The 18,786-nt window shown below is 37.5% G+C and overlaps 1 protein-coding gene across 7 annotated transcripts in view; it reads right to left on the reverse strand.

Annotated features, from left to right (window-relative positions):
- The window catches only part of TMEM117 (transmembrane protein 117), a 179,474-nt gene that overhangs the window by 100,990 nt on the left and 59,698 nt on the right, over window positions 1-18,786 (reverse strand). For 5 of the 7 annotated variants that reach the window (XM_059847049.1, XM_059847048.1, XM_059847047.1 and 2 more), the window contains exon 4: window positions 4,384-4,483. In XM_059847049.1, coding sequence (XP_059703032.1) covers window positions 4,384-4,483 — 100 coding nt within the window. Of the gene's footprint in view, window positions 1-4,383; window positions 4,484-14,273; window positions 14,296-16,688; window positions 16,790-18,786 lie in introns of those variants that run through there. The other 2 variants (XM_059847052.1, XM_059847051.1) reach the window with 2 other exon arrangements.

An 18,786-nucleotide genomic window follows, 5' to 3' on the forward strand; every position in this document is an offset into this window, starting at 1 on the left:
TTCTTTACAAACCAGCCACAGGCCCCTCTACTGGTTACAGTGGGACTGCCCAGGTAAGACATGCTAATCACATAAAATGCAAAAATACAGAAAGTTTCTTCACCAGAGGATGAAGACAAAAGGTTTAACAGAGGAATGTGAATAGAGAAAAAAAAAAAACAAAAACAAAAAACATGGACAAAATCTATTTCTTTCACAACTTGCAAAGCCAGAACACAAAATGGTGTGAGGTGTCCCCCTGGAATTATAAGGCTGAAAAACTGGAGCTTTTACAGATAATGCTGAAAATCCCAGAGAACAGAAAATCCTTCTTGCATAAGATCAGATAATCTTTATCAAGGGGAGGAGCAGTCCACCAAAAGTTATATTTCAGACTGTCACCCAATGAAGTGACTCTTTTCCCTAAAAGACTTCACAGAAGCCCAGGCAACTTGTGTATATAGGAGTCATTATCCAGTTCCACTAATGAGGTAAGAGAGGTGTAGATTCACTACTCAGTACTAACCTTTTGAAATCCCAAAACTGTGTCCTGACAAGAAGTTTTAGGCCAAAGCTCTCTAACTCCATATCCATCCATCCATCCATGTGGATATGATGTGTCTTGATCAGCACTGGATTAGCAAAACAATAGTGATCTCTCACTCTGCCATCCAGACTATGCTGGAAGTACCACTTCCTAACTTCCTACTAATTCATCTGCTAAGATGATGAAAGAGAAACAGTCCCAGAAATCTGCATCATCCCACACAAGGGAGAAGTCAAACTGAAGTCAAGCAAAGGTGTCAAAAAGAACAGTCAGGAATTGCTGCAATGATTCAGTTCACATTCATTGTGTCAAGTGCTCTGCTAAAGCACAGTGATGAGAAAATTCCTAGCTTCTCTTTTTAAAAAGAATGTGCTGATACATCTGCAGTAAACACTAGTTTGATGAATAATATACTAAATCATCCCTAGAGTTTATAATTGTTTCTGATAACAGAAGCACACACAGAGTCTCTGCTGCTCAGTGATTTCTCAAATGTTCCCAGTTCTCCCTAGCAATTAACATGGGAAAAGAGAATCTCAACTAAATTGCCATTCAGAAAGAAGGTAAATAGGAATAGGATCCCTTGTCAGGAGGATCAGCCTGGTATATTCATAGAGATCAGTACCAGACACTGGCTTTAGACAACTGCTTCAGCTTCTGATAATCCTAGCAAGCAATGTCTAAGAAAGGTACAACTTCTAAACTTCTACTGTTTAGCCTCTTTCACGTGTATGTAGGATTTGTAGGCAGCAATATGTCTCTAATGCAAATGGTAATGGCAGGTGCTAAGCAGAGCTCGCCATGTGGTACGAGTATACTTCACAGCTCAGGGCCAATGTTGTAGAGTCCCAAAAGCCACCACCAAAAGGGAACAGCAGTTCCCTTTCAGACAGTCTGAAAGCCAACACTACTCTGCTCTCTGTGTCACTTTTCAGTGCCACCCACTCACTTCTGCAGCTATCCTCTGAGCATGCCTTACCCCACATGCTCAGGACTGTGTCCCTCACAAAAACACAGCAGCAGCAGGTTGCTTGTCTTCACAGAGAGGCCACTCTAATCATCAGAGATTCTGCCCTCAAATCAGCTCCTGGCTCAGCCTGCTTGCACTCTCCCAGAAGGCAGCTGTAATTGCTAGTTTATAGGTTTGTCTGGGTGGAATCCAGCCTTTCTTCCAAGGTGTCCTACTGTGCAAAAATCTGTGGTGTCTGCCTCAAAAGCATTATCCATGAGGACGATGCACTTTTTATGGGAGCAGGAGGGCATGTCAAAGCAGGTACAAGACTGCAAGATTTACTTCCATGGCTTCAAAGGGCAAAAAGTGCAGACAGACAGTCAGTGTACTGAACCCATTTCCCTTCTTCACAGACTTCAGAATATCTAACACTTACTACAGATTTCAGCAAAGATGTTTATTAGTAGCAGACACTCCTGTCCAGAGGTACAAAGGTTCTGTGCACCCACAGCATGGCCCCATTCTCATTACACACAATGGGAATAATATTGCTGATTTAATTACAAATTGTGTCAGATCCTGTCACAAAACTAGTCAGTCAGCCAGGAAGTGTTGAGGAGAAAGTCTTACTTCTGCCTTTTCATTCCAAAACAAACACTGATCCAAAATATATTTTCCCATTTCAATCACTTTCCTGATTTAATAAGCCACTCCTCTATGTCCTGGGGTAACAGTATTGTGTATTGATTACTCATTTTTAAAATGGAATCTCATCTGTTTTACTTCTGCTTATTCCCAAAGTTTCCAATGAAATAAGGAATAAGATCCTAACTCCAATATGGTTCAAACACAGTGAAGTGAAGGCTAAATCTCTGTATTTATCTTCTACTTCAGAGTCTATGGATGGATGATTTCTTTAAAAAAACTTCTTAACATTAGAAAATATAAACACTGCTGTGTATGGTAAGATGTGCAAAACTTCCTTTACAGGTTCATGTTCTCTTTCCTGTTTCAAAACAGGATGAGGAAACTTCATAAAATATAATACCACAGAAAGACTCATATTACTTTGACATCCATTCGATGCTGGGCTTTATAGGCAGAAGGTCAAGTAAATTCAAATATAAATAACACAGCAATTTCTGTTCATATGGAATAAGATGGATTGCTTAAATTAGACGCCATGGGAGATGATCTGTGCCAATGCACATGTCCATGCACCAACATTCACACCCAATCTCATCTTTTACTAATTGAGGTAGAGACCTTGAAATTGTAGAAGTTTTGTTCGATGCTCCCAGGCCTGGCTGCCCTTGAACACTGTCATTTCCATTGCCTGGTTGATATACTTTGCCTAGAGATTTGTGTTGCAGAAGCAATATCACTATTCTCTTTTGCCCTGAAGACCTAAACATGAATCACTACACCTTTTAAATCTCCTCATGCAATCAAAGCATGTCCTAAAACACATTGACCCTCCAATCCCGTGTTTCCTACTCTTCCTGAAAGCTAATAGAACCAGACTAATTTAAACAGTCTCCTCTAATCAAACCACCTCTGTAGTTTCTCCTAGTCTCTCTCCCATTCTTGGGTGATAACTCCATCTGCCACAGGAATCTGCTGTGGCACAATCCAATTGTGACTCCGCTGTTGAAGAGACCTGAGAGGGCTTTGAGAACCCAGAAAATGATCAAGATTGTGCCTTTTGAATCAACAATTTCCATGCTTTATACAGTGTTGCACAAAACAGGAGGTTTTTTAAATGGAAACTAGAAAAGAAGGACTGAAAAAACCCTACATTACCTAATGTAGAACAGCTTCTCTTTAATCTATCACTGGAGCCTAAAGTCACATGTGTAGGATATACATGATCTCTCTCAGTTCAGTTTAAGCACCATGTCTTCTTTGATAGTGGAATAAAGGTGTGGGAAAAAAGCAAGCTAAAGGTATTCAGAAGTACCCTGAATTGTATTACCAATTCAGAAGAAGTCCACATTAATTGTCAACATTAGTCAAGGCACCAATTCTGTGATGTCCTTACTGCTTTTCATGGCCACCAATTCACAGTACAGTTTGTCCTGGACAAACCACAGACACATGCTGAACAACATCCTGAAAAAATCCTTGATTTTTTTTTTCCCCTTCTGTCTGTTGTACAGTATGTTCCAAATATGGAGGGTTGAAGACATTGCTAAAATCCAATTGCTAAAAATCTTATCTATGTAAATCTTAAAAATCTAATATTGAAAAACAATTAAATTCACTTTTTATCACTTTGTGTTTAAGAAATCCTTTTTCTGAACAATTAAAATGTGCAGATGCTTTATTTTGTTCCCAAAAATTAGCTGTTGTTTTCTGGTTCTCTTTTACTAAGCTGATCTTTGGCTTGCACATAGAAGATGCCTCTGTAAGAAGTATAATCCAAGTGAAAATTTTATTTTTCTAAGTCCTAAATAAGATCAAAACTAATCAGTCAGATCAGACTACCTTCAAATCCTGGCATGTAGCTGGCTTGTGCTTCTTCTCTCATTCCATTTTTCTCTATCTCATCTTAGAGTTTAGTTTTTCTTCTAATTCTTTTCATTAAAATTATTTATCTTTAGCTGTTACTCACTGTTTCACGGGATAGCAAGTTGTGATGCTACTTCATAGCAAAGGATGGCCACCATGTAGAAGCCAATGGCAAAATTCCCACTCACATTAAAAAATAAAATCCCCCTGATACATTTTAACTGAAACTCCTCTGGACTGTCAATTGAGTACCTACCATTATGCATTTGTTAACTCTTTACTTTTCTGGGTTGAAACACTTGAGTTAGAAAAAATGAGTTTTCTCTCCTCTCCTCTTTCTCTTGAAAGCAACAAACATATTCCTTCCCTTTTAAAATGAAATTACATTTCTTACCATCCATGCTGTGACAAAATCTCCCATCCAAGTCCCAACTGCAGCTACCTTCATAAAATTTTCATTCCTGATGCCCATGAAGTCTGTTATAATGTATGCACTGTGAAAACAAGAACACAAACATAAGATATACATATTTGCTCAACGTGGTTACAAAGAACCTGCATTAGGGACAAAATTCATCATTATCTGTGAAAGATTTCCCATTGCTTTCATAATAACTTTTCTGCTAGAATCTGAGTCTTGACATAGAACTGAACCCATCCGGGTCGATTTCAATTAGAAATGCAATGTGAATCTGATTTTGAAGTCCATGTCTCTTTTGAAGGTGCTAAAATAATAGTTGGCAAAGACTTCAGGATTATGTAAAGCTTCTGGAAGCAGAAAATGTTTTATGCTTTTTTATCTTTTTCCTTTATACAAATAGAATTACAACATTTTCCAAATCCGTGACTTTGCAAAACCTTCATGAAGAAAAATAAAAATCTTTAAGGTATCTCTAAAAAGATAATTGAGCTGCTTGACTTTTCACTCTATCAGTTATACAACCACTTTCTTAACACATCAGTGTAAGCAAGTTTTGCAAAATTTCAGTGAGATGTCACTGTTTCTAGATTTATACAATTTATTTTCACAGATATATTTTACTTAAATCCAAAAGTAGCATTTCCATTCTGCTTAAGTAATGCAACAGACAGGATTTACAACCTCACTTGGTAATTTGACTTCGAGTTCACCAAGATGCTATATGGACAATTAAAGAAGGTAAAGTTACTTGTTCTGGAATAAAACATACATTTTAATATACTGATATCCTTTTCTAAAAGACTTTTGTAGTGGTCAAGAAGAGGCAACTCTCCTCAAGAGCTAATAGTGATGAAAATAATATGAATGGCAATTGTATTTTAACTTTGAAAGCAATATCTTTGTTTTCAAGGCACTTGTAAACATTTTTATGTATTGCTATGCCTATTTAGGAGTGTTCATAAGTGACAGTACATGTAAAAGTGTCCTTGAACACTGTGCTATCCATTATTCAAATCTTACCATTGTTACATACCAAATATTGCAATGTCTAGGAGCTACACAGACCATATCTCTGCCATTGGATCAGTGCAAACTGATTCCACTCCCTGGGCCAGTTCTGTAGAAATCTAAATACCTGATAAAGATAGAAGGTCTTGCTAGCACTAGTCCGTGCATAGTGTGGTATAATTTCTTAGAAAGAATTTAGTATGTTGTAGAGCAGAAATATTATTGTCAGTGATTAGTTTCATGACACATGGAAAATGTCCTAGTGTAACAGCCATTTTCATTATACATATTATGACCTTTCAGCTGGTATGTCACCAACAAAAATGCCATCTGGTTTGGTTTTTTTTTTTGTTGAACAGCACATAAATGCTGGCTCTGATTTTCTGCTGAAAAAAAATCCAAACTATTTTTAACAGCATTCCATGTAATTAAAGGATCATCAGTATTCTAAATTCACCATGTTATAAATAAGGATGAAAGAACCCAAGAACAGGAACATCAGGTCAGCCTAAAGTCTCCATGCTTCAATGTTCTGTCTCCAAGAGAGGGCAACAGCAGAAACAAAGGAAGACTGAAAACAGGCAAGCACAACCCTCCCAGATATATTCTACTGGATGCTTTAAAATTGGGAAATATTTGGAATTCCTTTTTTCCTGTAGCTTGGGCATGCCATTCTTGTAGCATCTGTGAAGACAGAAAATAATCAAGTCTGCATTCCTTAAGAAGGTGTCTTGGTCACAAAGAAAGCACAGCAATAAGTGTCACGTGTAAGGAGTGGCCCTCAAATGCAAAGCATATCTTAGTCTATCTCCATCAGTGGGAGACACATACAAAACCCCAGGGTTCTCACCTTTTCCTATGTGCACAGCACATTCTCCTATGCATTACACATGATTACAGGTGTACAGTAAGCAAACACTTGCTCAACACCCCCAGAGAACAGGCCACTTGGACCATTCCCATAGCCCTGGTATTCCTAGAGCAGGCCTGCCACAGCCACCTTGTCCAGCAGCCTGCTGGACACAAGGAGGCTAACCAAAAAGGCTGAGAGGTCATTGATCCCTGAATGCAGGTATTACCTAGCAGAAGAGAAATCAACCCAGACATAAGCAATCCTTTTTAATGGAAATCGAAATTCTCAGTGTAATCACTTGTTTTTAGGAATGTTTGAAGTACCAGAAGGTTTATAATAAGATTGAATGAACTGGATACAATACTTAAATACTCAGAAAGGCCTTGAAAGCATCACATCCTCCCAACAGTCCTTATTGTCATTTAAAACACGAAAAGAAGCCTAGTATAAATTGTGCATTCCGGTCTACAAGTAATTAATGCCTGAATTAAATATGCAAATTGACAAACCTTCAGTAAGTGTCAAAATAGCATATTATTATAAAGAAACTGTTAGGAATATAAAATGTGCATGTTTTAAGTGCATTTACTGATTACAATACAGCTACAACTTTTTATGAACAGGAAGAATATTTTTAGCATTGTCATCTTATTAGAAATAGTAATGAAATACATCACCATTTCATTAACTGTTAGCATTGCACCCTCTGTCTTCTATGCTCTCTACAGTATTATTTTTCTTTCAAGACACAAAGAGAAATTGACTATTTTAAAATAGGGATCTGGGGCTGCTTAAAATGAATTAAAAAAAAAAAAAAAAAAGAAACCTAACCCTCCAGTTTTCATTTTCAGGTTTTAGTTTAAATAGGAATAAGAACACTTGACATTTTCAAAAAAGACATGCTTTCCTGATGATTCTAGCAGGATACATAACAGTACCAAAAGTAAAATTAATTATGTTGTGGAAAATCCTCACATTTTTCTACCTTTAGCTAGTGATTAGTTTTCTTTAATTATTTAGTCTTCTTCCTGGTTAGGACCCATGTCTGCACCTTGCAGGAGGACTAAGGTCTGCTGGTTTCCAGTTAACAGCCCAGATTTTCTATAGCTTGTCAAATAGCTTTTCTATAGCTTGCCATATGTGTACTGTGCAGCAAGGCACCAGCAGATTGCATGAGCAGCACAACCTAAGGAAACACCGAGTGAAAAAACACCCCAGTTAAAGCCCAGAGTGAAAAAGCTCTTCTGAGACAGACAGGATAAGTGTCAATAATTAAAGTCTGATGAGCCTGTACTTGTGAATATCATAGATAGAGGACAAATTTGTGACTGGGATTTGGGAGCCTTTCACAGTAACGCTGGAAGCTGCAGCTCCAGGGAAACTGCTGAAACTGCTCTCAGCAGGCCAAAGTCTAAGGAAGGTAGAGCAACATCTTAACAGAATAGACAAAAAGAGAGGGATCAAAAGACAAAGGAGATGGATAAACACAATTCTAAAACAGATTTTTAAAAAATCGTAAGTCACTGTGTACATCCATGTTGATGAAAAAGGTATGTTAATAACCATGAGTCAGTAAAAAGACATATGAGCCCAGTGTATTTGAACAGCTTCTGGAATTAGCAGCAGTGTGCACAGAAGGGATAAAGAGGGAGACAACCACACTCGCCAGGAGACTTTTTTCAAAGGAAGATATCAGAGTATTTTTTCAAAGAAGGATGACACTGTTAAAATGACAAAGTGTGGAAGCAAATGGAAGGTTTTAAATTTTACATTGGAAAAAGATGCTTAAGGCACCGTAGTACTATCAACACTGCTCCAAGCACTGGAAAAAAATGTTATGACTGAGACTCAGTGCTGAGATGGTATTTTCTTGACCATCACAGGATCTAAGAATGGGCTTTAGCTTGAATAGAGACACTTAAATGTAAGGGTAAACCAGGAAGTCAAACTCTCTATGGAGCTTGGTCAGACTGGGTCAAGAATTCAGTCGCTTCTTGATGGCTAGCATGTCAAAAAAAACCCATGTTCACATATTAAAAGGCATTGTTAAACCTATGTGACTACGTGATTCCCAGTGAAGTGACATAACTTAGTCTCCAGATGATAATCCAAAGAGTTCTGTATCTCTCATGAGGTCTGTGACATAACTGACAGCCCAGACACATCTGAACTGAACCCTGAGTGTCCAGGGACAGCAGTGAGAGCATAGACACTTTGGGGAGGTTTTAGTTGCCTTTTAAAGCAATTTTAGCAAGCTTGATGCATCTTAACTAAGCTTCAGCTGATTCTTTATACACTCTAGAGTACTGAAGGCACTGGGCCTGCACACAGAACACAGTGCATGTTTGTACAGAGCCAACAATACTGCATCCACAGAGAGTGATAACTTAATGCTCTTTAAAAAGGAGGGGAGGCTTAGATATCTTTTATGTTGAGTAACAAAAAGTCTATACATGTTCTGCAGTCCAATATTCATTTCTCTGGGGTGGTTTTATTATCTGGCCTTCCCCTTAAACAGCTGATTACCTATATAGAACTCATCTTCCTTGGTGCATCTGACAAATTGAAATGCTTTGACACTGGCAAACAAGTGAAAGCACAGGAATTTACACAGGCTGCAAAGAACGATGTGTTTAGATGTGGCACCACAAGCTTCTATTACTGTCAATTTAGAAGAGGCAGCGAGTGTCAGAATAACTGAAAACATACATAAAAGACTGCAGATACAGTTCCTGATCTGTATTTGTCACTCTAAAATGACAGAATGGCAAATGAGACACTTGGTAGCAATTCACTCAGCTGAAAAGCTATTCTTCTAATGTTAGGAATTGAAGTCAGAGCCACGGGGAACTGGAAGGTGCCCAGAGACAGAAAGACCTGCTGTCTTATAAACTGGCACATGATAATGAGGATGGCATAATGCACAGCTACCAGCACACAGCACAGAGAGCACAACAGCCATTCATCCGGTCCCTGACCATCCCCAGTGCGTGCTTTCGACACACAGATGAAACTTCTTCTGTGACACAGAACAGAGAGAATTAAGAGGCACTGAACCAGGGATTTTGCTTGACAAGGCATCAAAGAGGTAACAGCCACAAGAGGATCAGCAGGCTGATCTCCAAGACACAAAAATCTGAGAAGCAAAACCAGCTTGGCTATAGCGAGGCGGATCATGGCACAGTGCAGAACACCTGAGACTGACAGAGCGGTTCTGTAACTGAGCATCACTGGTTAGTAACTTATTTATACATGCTTTTTGGAAATCAGGCAGCAGAACCTTAATTCTGAAAACCTCTGCTCATCATTCTACAGGCCTGAGGGCTGTGTAAGTTACTCTGGGGACTTTGCTTGTAAAGCTCCCAAGCCATTAGAAGTTCTGCTGCTAGGATACACAGGAGCTCCTCACTGTCCACAGGGACAGGCCATTTAGTTTTGAGCTTTGCAAGCTTGCCTTTAAGACAAGGCCCATTGAAAACTGCAGCAATTTCAATTCTGTCTGTTAATGTAGAAGAGGTATGTCATTTAAGTGGTAGTGTACACATGAGATCCAATCCCTATTCCAAGGGACACTGGTTTAATGCCCTTCAGAGTCAGAGAATTGAACCTCACTGTCATTCTCAATATGAAAAGATGATGACACAAGAGAGAGAGAAATGTGTGTTTCAGGAGACTGTTAGGTGAGATGAAACTGAAGCTGTATATTCCATATTTTTTATAAATATCATCTTTCACATATAAGAAAAATATTCCCTTTCCTTCACTTTTAGAATGGATGCCACTGGTCAGTATAGGTGTTTGGATTAGATCACAACTACAGTCCAAATTAAGGTGCCTAAGCAAATTGGGACAGGATTTTTAACATATTTTTGTTCTTAACCTAGCTTTTGCTACTGCTAGAAGAGTTTCTTGTGTGGGTTTCTGTGGATCTTACTGTTGTAGAAGTTTCCTGTGTGGGTTTCTGTGGATCTTATTCCAACAAACCAAGCATAAAGCACTTGATGTCCAATAGAGTCTGGATGTTCTCTTTAGAGATCAGGTAGTATCCATACAGATTAACTTTTGCCTAATGATGCTAGGCTGTTTCCACAATCAATGGATCTGACAGCAGGATAGTAATGTAGTTTATTTTCTTCTATGGCACGGTGATGTCATATATGAAAATGGCCAACAGCTTACGTGTAAAGGAGTAGCAAAATGCAAATCATGGTGACAGGCCTACTGCCAGAGGCTGTGAGAGTCTGCATCTCTACTGGGAAAATCTTAGGGATCTGCAAATTCAAAAGCATTAAGGACCTCCACTATGGGAGGAATGCAGCCTCCCGGGGTACAGGTAAACTATGGTGAGTGTTGGCACATCATTCTAGCAAGTTTAAATGACAGGATTTACACTACACTTTTGTGTGTGTCTGTCAAACCCTAAGTGACAAATAAAATTGGATTCAACGAATGGACAAGTTGGGAATGGAACCCAGATTTCTTCCCTCAGATGAGCACCTTTCTCCATCATTACGTAAGTGCTCTGATAAAATTACGTACTAACCCTACAGATTTCACTGCAAGGAACTTAGGATGGACAGGATAGTGTGGGGAAAAGCATAAAAGGTGCCTGAAAAAAGAATTCAACAAACTGATTTTTCAAATCCATTATGTCCATGACATATCTTTTACAAACTTTCCAGGAGTTTTGCTATTCATGTGCAATGTGTATCATAAAAACACATATTCTGTTTAGTCAGAAAGAAGAAAAAAAAAAGGCTGCAGAGTGCATTTAGCATTTTCTTGCTGCAAATACAGGCTACAGTACTCAGCCAAGGATTGGCTGCAGCAACATTTCTAATTATACTGTGAACAGATGAATGCTCACCAATTCACACATAGCACAGCCTTACCTGTCCCCACCACACACTCACACCAGCACTGCAGCTTATGTGTAGCTGCTTACACTTCCATTTCAACTCTATGACTGCTGCATAAGTTGTTTTTAGTGAAGCAATGACACACAGGGTTGCCTCTTACATGCCAGTTTGATACTGCAGGAGAGGATTAAGACATTTTTTCACTGCTAAGTGAACTGCTTGTTGAAAATTATTTTAGTGGATAATGAAACAAGTCAGGAGAACTGCGACAAGTTAAGAGAATCGTGCCACTTTTCAGCATTTCCTTTAACAGGTTAGTAAAACCCTGCAACTAATCTGCAACACTGTACTACATGCTAGTGCATTAAATGACCTATTTGATTCACTCCATGTGCCTATACAGTAGGATATCAGAATAGTTTTACAGTAAGAAGTGCCAAAATGCAAGATGAAACAGGTGCCCAGGGACACAAATGAGACAGGTGGCCTTGGGCACTTGTTAAGTGTTGTAGATATGCTTATCTTAAAGTACAGATAACTCATTTGGTGTGTGGTAGTTCAGAATATTTCAGAATATTCCAGGTATTTCAGCTACTAAAATTTAAAAATAACAGATTTGGAAATAGAAATAACATATCTGAAAAAGAAACAGAAACTAAAGAATATATCAGACAATGTATTTATAAAGCTGAAGCTAGGTTAGTAATTTAGATAAAGAGATGTGGTGAAACTTTTTTTAAGAAATAAAGAAAGAATTGTTTGTTTTTAAACTTGCTGAGATACTGGTAAGAATGGATTTGAGTAATGCTGCAATGGCTGTACTCTTCAGAAAGGGCCATGGCTTGCACACATCCATGCCTGTTTTTGACATTTTAATATGGCTAAGAAGGGAACTACACAGATATGCAGCAATATTCTCAGAAATTGAATTTCAAAGAAAAAAATGTTATTCACTTAAAAAAAAAAAAGAGAACTGTTCATACCATCAACAGAATATAAACAAAATTAAATAAAATAATATAGCTGGAACTCTATCATTTTAACCAAGTGCTTTGATAACTTTTAAACTTCAGTGAATTTCAGCAAAAGTTCATGCTTTCTATCTTTCTCAGTTGTAAGGATGACAGAGAAGTTTAAATGCATTATTACAATGAATAAACAAGTAACTGCAGTATTATTGCTACTCAAAAAAGGAAAGTAGGACTACTTTCAGTTGTTACAAAACAACTGGATAGACTCTGCTTGTAAACAGCAGTCCAACTGGGAAAGCAGAAGCAGAAAAATATTTAACTAAATTTAATAAAAACTTGTAAGTATTAGCAGATGATACATCTCTGCATATTAATCATTCTTTAACTTACTAAAATTCCCTGAAAATTTGGTTTAAAAAAATTCCAGAAAATTACAAAAACATGCCATAAGTTAATGAGTTGGAACACAGGGAACAAAGAAATGTTGACACAGAATCTCTGCTGATAGATACTCAGTGATCATGATTGAAGAGAATTTGAGGTGGATCTGAAAAGAATTGTAAACCACAGCTTTAAAAGGGATACTTCAATCTGATATGGCTACAAATGAGCCCTAAATAAGAATCTTCTGAAGCCCTTTTTCTGCAAATGGTTCTGCAAATGTTTTGTTCTAAAACATTATCCAAGTTCTACAGCCTGCAGACACATAGCCAGTATTCTGCAGATAAATCAAAATTAATTGGGAAACTGTCATAGAAGTAAAAGTTATTATTTAAAACTACTTACAGGTGCAAACAGAAAATATCTTTCAGGTTGGGTGAGGCTTTGAGCAAGCTAGTCTAGTAGGCAGCATCTCTGCCCATGATAGGGGGATTGGAACTAGATGATCTATAAGGTTCCTTCCAACCCAAATCTTTCCATGATCCCATGATTCAGTTATGCATATTTGGCTTTGAATCTTAAAATCAGACAGAGATAGAGAAACTAGAGTTGTTAAACAAAAATTATTTACCATGCTTACAGGTACCTTTGAGACAAAATAGAAGGAAAATGAGCCTTGACAACTCAGGGGCTGGTCTGAGGATTTGGTTGGCTTCCCTCATGATGTACTATCAGCAGCAGATTGCAGAGCAGATGGAAAAGAACTAGACTTCAAGCAATGTACAAATTATGAAATTGAGGAGATTGTTTCTTTACTGCATTACTTGAAAACTGTATATAAAGAACTGTGTCTAGGGCCAGTCACTTGACAGGAGCTGGCATGTACTTGCAGCAGAGAGTTTCACATGGAAAACACAGCAAAGCCAGCCTGTTCTTCCACTCCTTGGCTGCCAAAGCAAACACCTTTGCTGTGACTTCTCAACCATCCAATGGTTGATACCAGTCCAACACTTGATGTAACTTTGCCTTGTATTGTACTGACTGCTTTATTTTCTGGTCCCTACAATACTCAACATTTTAAATAAAATTATCATTGAAATATAGAGGGAAAAGTGACAGAAGGTTTTGTTTTTTTTTTTTTAATTTTACCCCCAAATCAACAGCTCTCTGTTGCAGACTGTCCATTTTACAATACAGTCATCTTTTAATGTCTTGCACATGAGTTATCAGAAGACAGACACATCAGAACCACACACTGCTCAGGTTTTTGCTCCAACACTGTCACTTGTAATACAACTATAAGACAAACAAATGAAGAAAATACAGAATTTGTGGTCTGAACTTCATTGAAAAGAATGTTCTCCTAATTTTCCCTAAGGAGCAGCACATCTTCAAACAATGGAAGGAGATAGAAAGAGATACAGATGTATGCACATGCCTACATAGAGATGTATGCCATGCACACCCAGACACTAAGCTTTGATGCTTTTGGCTACATTTTTAAGGTCAGTTAGTTACAAATACTACTTAGTGTCATCTCAGCTAGAGACTTTTTAAAAAAGTCTCAATTTCTGCTGGTAATTCCAGGATTCCCTGGAAGAGTACACTTCTCTCCAGAGTCAATGGAGAAGAATAAGCACTTTACAGACATAACTCATCTGATTTATCTTAAACATCTGCACTGAGTCTGGCTAAGATTGAGTCAATTTTCTTTAGAGCATCTCAGATGGTGCTGTCATTTAGATTTGTGACCTAAAGAGTGCTGGTAACACATTGATGCTGTTAGCTTACCTTGTTAACATGCAAGAACACCTCTGAATCAGATGAATCATCTTCTGGGGATTTCAGTTCCATTAAATGCAAAAGTAGTTAGTTAAGTGCAAACTCATCTTTATCGGATTCTTAAACTATGAAATATGACCAAATATGGATTTTTATGTTTTAAGACTGGCACAGTTCAGATTTCTATAGTGAAGGTCTAACATTCCTTGTAGGCCTACACATATCCCAAACTGCAACTAAAACCAGTGACTTCAGTTAAAATATGTAATTTGGAAAATACCATTCTAACTGAAAAAAATTACCTTTAAAAACTTATACATAAGATTGAAAAATACATTTCCAAATAATGTAAAAGATTACATGATAAAACATTGTCAATTGGAAACCTTTATAAGAATGAGCAAACTTCAGCTAAGATTTTATAAAAATATTATGTAAATCTAAAGTTGAAAAGATGACAGCAAGACAGATATAATTAAATAAACTGTGAGGCAAATATCTTTGATGCTCAATGTGCAAAAACATTTCACAATGCTACTTTTCCATGATAATTTGATCCAGAAATAGTTTTATACTGACTGAAAGTTATCATCCACATGTTACTAGCTAAAGCAAATGAGGTCCTTAATATGGACACCTTGAGATCTTTACCTTGGATTCTCCCAAGCTTCAGGAACACCACCACTGTATTTTACAGTATTTCCTGAATTTTCATATTGATTATGTGGGAGATTTTCTAACTAAACTGATATTCTACACTGATGAGTGGAAGAGTGCAGAAAGGCTTGGCAGAGCAATTCTAAACCCTCCTCTCTGCTCAGGAACAACAGTGCAAAAGTTCTCCCTGTCAGCTGAAGCCATGAGAATGCTTAGAAGCAGATAAGATCAAATGTAACTCTTCAAGTAAAACCAAGTATTTTAGGCTTCATACAATAATACTTGGTCTTTTAAAGGACAAGATAGAAATAGTAAACAGCTCACTTTCAAGCAGCAATGCTCACTCCACTAAGAAGGTACATGGCAATAAAGTAATTTGAGACTTAATCAATAGAAACTAGTCACAACAAGGAGAGTATGATTAAATGATCATATTTCAGGACTTTAAAGTCTTATTTATAAATAACATTTAAAGACACTTTTCCTTAAACTTACATCATTTTTCACAATAAATATTTTTCTAGATATATGTCAGATATATTGCCTGCTTTTTTTCTTTTTTTTTTTTTTTAATGTCTTCATACACTCTCATGAACAAACAAGCATATGCATTCTAAATACAGCTTTACATCAGACATAATACTGCCCACCTCCATTGTTACACACATTGGGTCTGGCTGAGATAGACTTTTCTTTCATTTTAGCAGCCCATGCAGTGCTGTGCTTTGCATTTCTAGCTACAGGGGTGTTGGTAACACACTGATGTTTTGGCTATTGCTGAGCAGGGCTCGCACAGCATCAGGGTGTCTCTCCAATCCACCACTCAGAAGGACAACAGGCTCTTTGTAGACAGGCAAGAGATTTTGAGGGAGACAGCTGGGGCACCTGATCTGAGCTGACTCAAAAGATATTCCACACTGTATGCATCATACTCATAAAAGGGAGGGTGGGAAGGAGAAGGGAGGGACATTTGGGGTTCTGGTGTTTGCCTTCTGAAGGAATTGCCATGTGTACCAATCTCCCATCTCCCATTTTTCAGAAATTCACTGGACATCCATCTGTCTGCTGGCATGAAATGGTGAATAAATTTCTTCTTTTTTTTCTTCCCTTCCAACATGGCTTTTGCTTTTTTTTATTAAAGTATCTTTACCTCATCCCATGATCTTGTTCACCTTATTTTCTTTCTGTGCTGGCAGCCAGCCAAAATCAACCCTCCACAATATATTCTGTTCATACTGACTTTCTACTAACAAAAGGAGTCCACAACTGAAAAAGTAGTAAGTACTCTGGTTTAACATTAATTTAAATGTTCCTAAGCAATATTTCAAATACAAATCATAATGCCAAATTTCTGGTAAGACTTTCAGAGCTCCCCAGTATCTACATTGATTATATTTATCTCTCAAATATATACTGTTAAATGAGATTAGAGATTTTTTAAATAATTATCTTCATTTGCTAATATCAATTATTTACCAAACTGCTCCATAAAATCCAAAATTCAATTTCTTTTTTTTTCCAATTTCTCCTAATCTAGATAGAAGCACTAAATTCTTACACACAGATTAACTTTGTATCATCCCCTTCTGGCCACTGTCTGGAACGCTTATAACATTTACATCCTCAGTTCAAAATTTATGAACCAGAAAACTTCACAATTATATTTATGATAAATGTGTCAACCCAGTGAGAAATTTTAACATTACACGACAATGCAGATGATCTACAAAATCTCTAAAAGTAAGTATCACCATGTCTGTGAGTTACCTCCTGCAATGTTTAAAGAACATTTTCTCGGATTTGTTTGAAGGCTGTTCAGTCAGTAGTCTGTCACATTTGTGAACATAAATCCCATTTCTTGTTCTGTACTGAAAATGAAAACAAAATCCTCTGCTAGATAAGAGAAAAAAGAATGGATTGTGGCACTGTCTCTTTTGATTTACTGGTTGTACAGACACACTGTGCATTACACTGAGTCATTTAATTTCCCAAAGATTGTATCTCAGAACTGGCAGGAGATCTCCCCCCTGCAGGAATCCAGTTCCACTTTTTCATATCCGGTTTTCACATTTCCTTTTATACTGGAGGGGGCCATTTACCAGCACTTAAAGCTGGTAAATTTTTACTCTTTTCTGTAGTGACCAGAACTTAACTGTTCTACAGGTGATCCTTTACTCCAAATAAAAACCCAGACAAGTAACTCTGCAAATACATATTACATATTTTCCTATTTTTATACTTCTCATGAACACATAGAATGACTAAGCTTGGAAGAAAACTCTGGAGAGACCTAATGCAAACTCCTGCTAAACTCAGGGTTGATTTCAACCTGAGCATGTTGAGGGATGTTGAGATCTTCCCTCAGCTGCAGAGTACAACCTAAACTGTTGCTGAGGTTGGAGACCTCCCCAGCTGCTGTGGTCAGAGGTGAGGAGCAGCACAAGGGAGAGCCACTGCTGTGCTGAAGGTGCCACTTGGGAAACTGTTTAGGGTATCATTAGGATAATAGTACAAATATTCCTGCCCTCTTTTCCACCTTGGATGACCAAATTCAGGAAGACTGACAGGAGCAAGAACTCCAAAAGAAAAGTTCACTCCATGTTCTGCATATTTTAAATATGTTTCAACTGATCAGATTTGGAATGAAAAACACTATTCACTTAAATTTGAAGTAAAAGTTATAACTCCTTTTTTTTTTTTTTGTCAGAAGTGTATCAGTCTGCTATGTTTTTGTAGGGGGTTTTGTGATAAGCATTTTGAACTGATGAAAAAATGCACTCAATTTCTGAAAATTTCAGACGATTTACATTACTTCCTCATCTTGGAAGCAATCATGTTAGATAAAGAAAAACACAATTGAAAGTAAAACCAAACGTGTTAAGTGGTTTTGGACAGAAAAGCCCATGAAGACTTTTTGTAAACAAGGATTTACTAACAGAATGATAAATAAAAAGCTATAGTTTTGGATAGTTAAGAAGAAATCTTCACTGATCAGGCTTTGGTCTTTAACTGAACTGCTGAAAGAGAGAGCAATTATAATTTTTTTAAGTATGTATTTTTCTATCCCCCTTAAAGGAAAACAAGACTTTGGAATTAGTTTATCACATTGTCAGGAAGCTTTCCTAGGGCTGAGAGAACTCCTTCTTATTAACAGACCACTTGGGAGTGAAAGAAACCCTGCCCTGATGGGGAGCATATGGGCGTCCTCCAGAAGACAGCTGGATTCTTAACATGGTGTGGATATGATAAGTTTTCATTTACTTTTCCAACATACTTTTTCACCTTGTGTTCTCTCTAATCTGCTGCAGGCTTGACAACATCTGGCACAGCCCCACATCCATCCTGTAAGTAGCATGGCTGGCTGTGACAGTGAGCACAGTGCTGCCTTCCTATGCAAAGATACCTGTGGGAAGACAGCACAAGCCACATGGCTTTCTCCAGACAGCAGAATAACTTAGTGTTTGGAAATGAATATGAACTCTGCTGGTATCACGCCTTCAGTCTGCAAGAGGAACAGCCAACAGAAGTTTTCTGAGAGTTTTACACCACTTTTCTTGACGCCCTTTGTTTTAGAATGCTATCATTACATGCTTCTCTCTTTGTGTCCCTCAAAAAAGATTCAATTACTAGCACTTCCTTTTCTCAAAAAATGTTATATGACTATCCTGAGATAAAACTGAAACCTCAAATGAAAACTTATTTATAGAAAATAAATAAATAGACCCTTTTATTCCACAAAACAGATGATCATTAAACCAAAGAAGTTATTGTTCTTTAAGTCAATGTGGAAGTAAAGATTGGTGAGGTACAAAATAGCAACACTTCAGATGCACTTCCTTACCAGGGATTTGTTTTCATTTAAAAA

This window comes from Haemorhous mexicanus, chromosome 5 (assembly GCF_027477595.1).
Source record: "Haemorhous mexicanus isolate bHaeMex1 chromosome 5, bHaeMex1.pri, whole genome shotgun sequence".
NCBI lineage: Eukaryota > Metazoa > Chordata > Aves > Passeriformes > Fringillidae > Haemorhous > Haemorhous mexicanus.